The 6,000-nt window shown below is 43.7% G+C and overlaps 1 protein-coding gene across 3 annotated transcripts in view; it reads right to left on the bottom strand.

Annotated features, from left to right (window-relative positions):
* Positions 1-712: 712 nt before the first annotated feature.
* LPAR1 (lysophosphatidic acid receptor 1) overlaps positions 713-6,000 on the bottom strand; it is a 64,299-nt gene continuing 59,011 nt past the window's right edge. For all 3 annotated transcript variants that reach the window (XM_065745257.1, XM_065745258.1, XM_065745260.1), the window contains exon 4: positions 713-3,838. In XM_065745257.1, the coding sequence (XP_065601329.1) occupies positions 3,537-3,838 (302 nt within the window). In that variant the 3' untranslated portion in view covers positions 713-3,536. The remainder of the gene's footprint in view (positions 3,839-6,000) is intronic.

Here is a 6,000-nt window from a genome sequence, read left to right as displayed (position 1 = left end):
TTTTCCTGGCAGCTTTTTATAGTAATGCCACAGCAGCATTCATGTGTAGGGAAGACAGAGTTAAAGAGCTGACCTTGGGGCAACCATTTGAATAACCCAGCTGCTGGTGCATTATGGACAGGTGAGCTTGGTTTTAGGAAGCCCTGAAGCTCTTTAATGGTTTGCCATTTCTCCTTGTGCCAGTTATGTTATGCCAGTGACTCTGTAAGAGCAGATGTGTTAGCAACATGGAATTAAAATTTTCGTTAATAATCCCTTCATCAAGGGCAGCCTTTTCTATTACCTTCCAGACTTGTGATGCTACTCAATAAATGAAATAGAAAAAACACATTTTCTTTGACCTGCAAGTGACTTCATCAGACATTCTGCCATTAATACACAACTCCCACTGCTACAATTGCTGAAACAAACACTTTTATATTTGAACTTCAAGAGGATTTACTTGGACCAGAGGCAGCCAGCAACAGAAGAATTTTAATGACTGTGGGAGGACTGTTGGTATTTTAAGAAGTCTTCTAAAACCCTCTGTAGGATTTGAGATAAGAAGTGGAGCAATTTTTTTTCCCACTAGGTTACTCAGCACCATGTTTTCACATAGCAGAAAGTGAACTCTGCATCTGCATAATGAAGATGGCAAAATCTGAATGGAAAAGTTAAAAAATGAGACAAAACCATGGCATAGGAGCCACTCTAAAGAAAAGAGCAAAAATCCTTCTACTCCAAGCTCTTAATTTTATTTTCTTTGCTAACAGCAGCTTTAATTTCATTAGCTTGCAAAGAAACACTCAATCCACAGATCAGACTTCTCAAGGACAGAGGGAGATCATGTCAATAAAACAAAGCACTAATTAAATCTTTAAACAGCAGCCACATGCTCAGTTAGTTCCTGTAGTGGAATCTTCGAAGAAACTTTTGCATCTTGTTGCCTCTGATCTAAAGCATAGCACTTCACCTTCCACAGGAAAAAGCCATGTGCTGCCAGAAGTGCTCCAAGATTACTCTACCCCACAAGTGAAATTTATCTGCTGTTAACAGTTCAGGCGGTCAGGTCCAGCTTCTTGAATAGTTGAGCGTGTCATTGGAGAAGGTCTGACCGATGTACCTGGGCAGCATCTGTCACCTGTTGCAATTGTAGTGAGAACAAGAAAAGCCTCCCTGGGCATCCATCTTCACGTGGGCCCTTGGCACCCACCAGCACTTCACAATCATGCTCCTGGTTACATTATTCAGCCACTGCTTCTCCAAAACCAACACATACATTCAGCACAGAAAACTGGGCTGAATGAAACTGCTACTTCTCAACACCACCCTCCCAACTCATTCTGTAAAGAACATGCAAAGAGCAGTTAAAAGGACCCTGGGAAAAGAGAAACTTCCCCCAAAACAAAGTGTGCGTGATGCTCTTCTTTTATGTGGAACAAAGGGACGTGAAAGAGTGCTCTCCCTGGCTCCAGGGAAGAAAACAAGTTGGGGCACCCTTGAAATGAGAAAAAAATGTCTGTCAGATGCCCCCTCTCTTTGGAGACACACTTGCCCTCTCCTTTCTTCTGCTTACCTGCACTAGCCTGATCACTGTGCAGGCACCATGAAACATTTATGAGTGGCTTAGCAAGCAGAAGCTTTTAAATGAAAAAGTTCACACTGCCTGCTCTCCTCTTTCCCAGTACAATCATGTGAATAAAACACAAACCATCCTTCAGATTCACTTGCTCTTACACCGTCAGAAAAAAACCCTCAGCTTTGTCCAAAGGACGTGCCACACAGGATACCTCAATCAGCTGGCAGTGCTTCTTCTATCTCCTCTCCTCACATCTCCTTCAACACTGTCCATAAAAATTCTGCTCAACAGTACAAGAGAATTTCAGCTTTACAGAAAGCAGTGACAAAACTCTCACTTTATCCAGTGGAATCAGATTTTGCTCACTTGTTGTTTTTCCCTCTGTCTTGCTGTTATCAAAGCAATTTTTTTTCCCCCATGATTTTAAACAGATCTGCTTTGTAATAGGCTGACCCTCTCCTCTCCATTTCTTCCCTGCCCACATGGGAGAATATTGTGCCTTATGTTACATTCCAGAACATTATACTGACTGATACACCTCAGATTTCTTCTTTTTTTTTTCTTCTTTTTCTTTTTTTGCTATAGGAGCGTATTACTATAAGGAAAATGGTCCTAGAAATTTACTGCTGATATATTTTACAATGTTAGAAGAACATAATTTCCCAGGGAAAGGTCCCAAGTTCTTTATCTGCAAAGTCCCATCTTTGCTTATGTTTATTCCTGTCAAGGAATTTTGACTAGTGCCTTTGATTCTTGGGAAGTGACATTTATGTTAGTGTCATTTCTTTTTGAAACAGCCACATATGAAAAAAATCCATCTGTTAGCTTAGCTTTTCAAAGAAACGTGCAAGTGTGGTTACTGTGTATAGAAAGGTTCAGTTGTTCGCAATAGACTACTAAATATTTGGTCTTGACTTTACAAAATACATTTGTACCTTGGTTCCCAGCAGCCCACTGCTTTTAAAATGCAGGGTAAATAAACTAAAAGAAACCCCATAAACAATTCCCCAGCGCAAGACACAGAAGTTGTTTTCTTTCCGATTACAAGTATCTTCTTAAACAGTAAGTTTTGTTTTTCACATTAAAAATCTCATTCCTTTCCATCATAAGCAAGAAAATCATACCAACAGCAAAATAAGATTTTTTTTTTTTCAGGCTTACCAACATGACTGTAGCCCTAGAGATGTGTCCTCCTTTAACAACTTGACCCTGAAAAACTTGGGACCCCTTACATGTCACACATTTCATACCACACTTCAAAGAAGAACATTAAATACCTTGTGACTAGAGTACTGTTTATTTCATAATCTAAACAAACACTGGAATACAGTCTATGCTTTTCTACTTTCCTGCAGACTTTACAACGAGCTTTTTTTCCCCCCATAATTAGAACAATGCGCATACACACAGAACATGCATGCTTTCTAACACCAGTAATGAAGGTAAGGAGAGTCAGTTCCCATCATCTTTGCCTGTATTAGGAAAAATACTTCTGCTTTTACTGTAGTTATGGCAGTGTGGCTAAGGATATGAGGACTACAGCACATTTTTACTCCCTGCACAGAAAATGTTCATCAAAAGCATGCTGATGGTGATAAATATTACATGTCTATTAAATGAAAGGCATACTTTTATCCCCTTTACTCCCTTTTTAAAAAGACTAAGTGGCTACATGTAAATGCAGTGAAGCAGGTATAAGCTTAATTAATCAGTTCATTCAGACTGGCACCAAGATGCTGCAAGGGCCGACGAAGTCTCAGCGAGGCTCCTCAGGGGCCAGCTCTCCAGCAAGGTCTCTGCTTTCCACCTTCTCGCAAGCAGAAGGCAAAGGCCTCGCAGCACGGCGACTCCAGCACAGGACTGCAACTGGGATCCCTGGAAAAGAAGCGCCTGTGGTCCATTAGTGTTTGAGAAAATCTTGCGAGTGGGTTACCTCCCCGGGGCAGCTCTGTTGGCGGGGCAGCCCACCGTGGGGCCCTTATACCACCGAGTGGTCGTTGCTGTGGACACCAGCCAGGATGGTGTGGTTGAGAGAGGAGGCCGAGCGGTCGGAGCCCTCGGTGGGGCCGTTGGCACTCTCGCTGCGCTGGCAGCAGAGGATCTGCTTGAAGGTCGCGCTCATCTCCTTGTCCCGGTAGGAGTAGATGATGGGGTTCATGGCAGAGTTGAACTCTGCCAGGAGCAGGAAGAACTTCTCGTAAGCCAAGACGTTGCACTGCGGGCAGCACACGTCGAGGAGCAGCAAGACCAGTCCTGGGGTCCAGCAGATTATGAAAGCACCTACAGAGTGGAAGAGAGGATAAAACACAGCACAACTGGTCACACACCACGAGAACCAAGCAGTCGGCAGCACTACCCACCAGCACCTCTATCCACTGCAGAACTGGATGATCTTTGACGTCCCTTCTAAGTCAAGCCATTCTGTGATGTCCACAGCCATCCAACTGGAAGCAGTGATGATTTTCTTTTTTGAGAGCATCACACAATTTCTTCACTGACCTGATGAGATGGCTGCCTCTCAGAGATGCATGGATAGTTATGAGCAGCACATCACAAGTGCAAGGTGCTTCTCCACCCTCATGATTTTAAATGTTCTCTGCTTGGCAAGTACACTTGCAGTGAACACTGATGATGAGGAACATGTTTTGCTCTAGCTAAAGACCTTTGACTAATCAATCTGTTGATCAGGAGAAACAGTGCTGTAATTCATTTCTCTAGCTATTAACAACAATGAAAACCTTTTTGTGAGAGCTGTGACTGAAGCAGCAGTAACAGAGAAAAAGTGGTGCAGGCAGCAATTCTCAAGAAAAAGAAAGCCTGGGTCATGTTAATCCATTTCAGTCCCATTATGTAGTGGAAAGTCCTACACACACATCCTTCTTGCACTGAAATGTCATCCTTCAACAGATCTATTTCTTTTCTTAGGGCTCTATTCAGCAGAAATTCAGAGGCTCCACAGGCTTCAGTAGGGTAAATGCCAAAGAGCCTTACCCTGATTAAAATGCCTCCCCATCCCTTCCCTACTTTGTAAAGCTCTGACAGGGAAAAGCCCAGAACAAAATTCTGAGTTCAGTGCAGAAATGAAATCAGAATGACTTGAATTCTTCCAGGAGTGAAAGTCAACGCTGACTTACTGCAAGGTTAAGGATGTTTTGAACACAAACACCACAGGGAAGCCCTTGCACACAGATCACATCAGAGCAAAGATGGTGCTCCTGAGATTCTCCAGGCTTACATGCTTGGTGGAGGTGGGAACTGGAGCCCTACCATCAGCCAGAGGGCTCAGGGCAGGAGCTGCCAGAGGGGCTTCCCAACACTTCCCAAGCCAGCACTGTTCCCAGTGGGTTCCTGTGTCACTGTGGTATGTGCTAACACACCAGCTCCTTCTTTTTGTCAGTAGTGTGCTCTCTGGGTGTCGTGGCTGATCTCAGTCCATCCATTTGCTGTGCCCACCAAGAAGGTGCTGTGTGACACCTTTCTCTTTGGACACATCCAGCTCACTTAGGTCAGGCAGAAAAGTGGTTTCCAAACAGCTTTGCAGGGTGTGCTCTGCTACAGAGGCCAACCAGAAAAGCCTAGACGGGCTTTCAATACTCCAAAAAACAACTCTGAACTGAGCTTGCTTGCAAACAGTGGTGGCACAGTGCCCCTCCATGCCTATAGTTTTGCTGGCCAACAACGCTTACACAGGGAAAATAGCTGGAGGCAAGCTGCCAGCTACTGGTACAAAGCCCTGACTTCTTTTCCCAAATGACTTGGTTAGGGGCTGCCAGTGAATTTACAGAATTGAAATTCTCCCACGCTGAGGTGGCATCAGACACATGAATCCACTTCATAGCTTTTGTCTGCAGGTCTTTTAGATTCCAGCAATACTAGAAAAGAGTACTTGAAGCCTGGGCAAAACACTTTATTCTTTTGTTCCTTCCTCGTATCTATTCCCTCAAGAGCAGAAAATTGCATCTCTGTATGCACACATTACCCAGGTTGGTTCAGAGGCTGCCTTCCATGCTGAGCAGCTCTGCTGGGCTGGTTTCTGCAGAAACTGAGCAAATCTTGCAGAATAAACTACTCGCTGCAGAAGCAATGTGTGTACTCACACCCCTAGCCAGCAAGGCAGTGGTGGACTTTGTTACCAGCTTGAATGTGATTTTTCTTCACTACAGACTGCCTCGAGAGAATAACATCAGAGATAGGATCACTACAAGTCATGGGATCTCCAGTTAAGGACAAAGAACGATGACAGCATCATCACTTGACCAGGTTGCTCAAAGTTGCAAAAGGAAGCTTCCAATTTTCCTACAATCTGCTGATTTGTTGTTGTATTATTTCCAATCTAATATGTCACACAGAACATTTAATTGCTATATTTTATCATTATTATTATAAGGCCTGACAGCACTGACTGAAGTCTGGTCTCAGGTGGAGTTCTGAAAGCCCTCTGG

Source organism: Cyrtonyx montezumae, unplaced genomic scaffold (assembly GCF_038088225.1).
Source record: "Cyrtonyx montezumae isolate F1298 unplaced genomic scaffold, pur_monq_1.0 scaffold_34, whole genome shotgun sequence".
NCBI classification, from domain to species: Eukaryota; Metazoa; Chordata; class Aves; order Galliformes; family Odontophoridae; genus Cyrtonyx; species Cyrtonyx montezumae.
The sequence above is the reverse complement of the archived record's forward strand: the minus strand, read 5'-3'. Positions and strand labels throughout refer to the sequence as shown.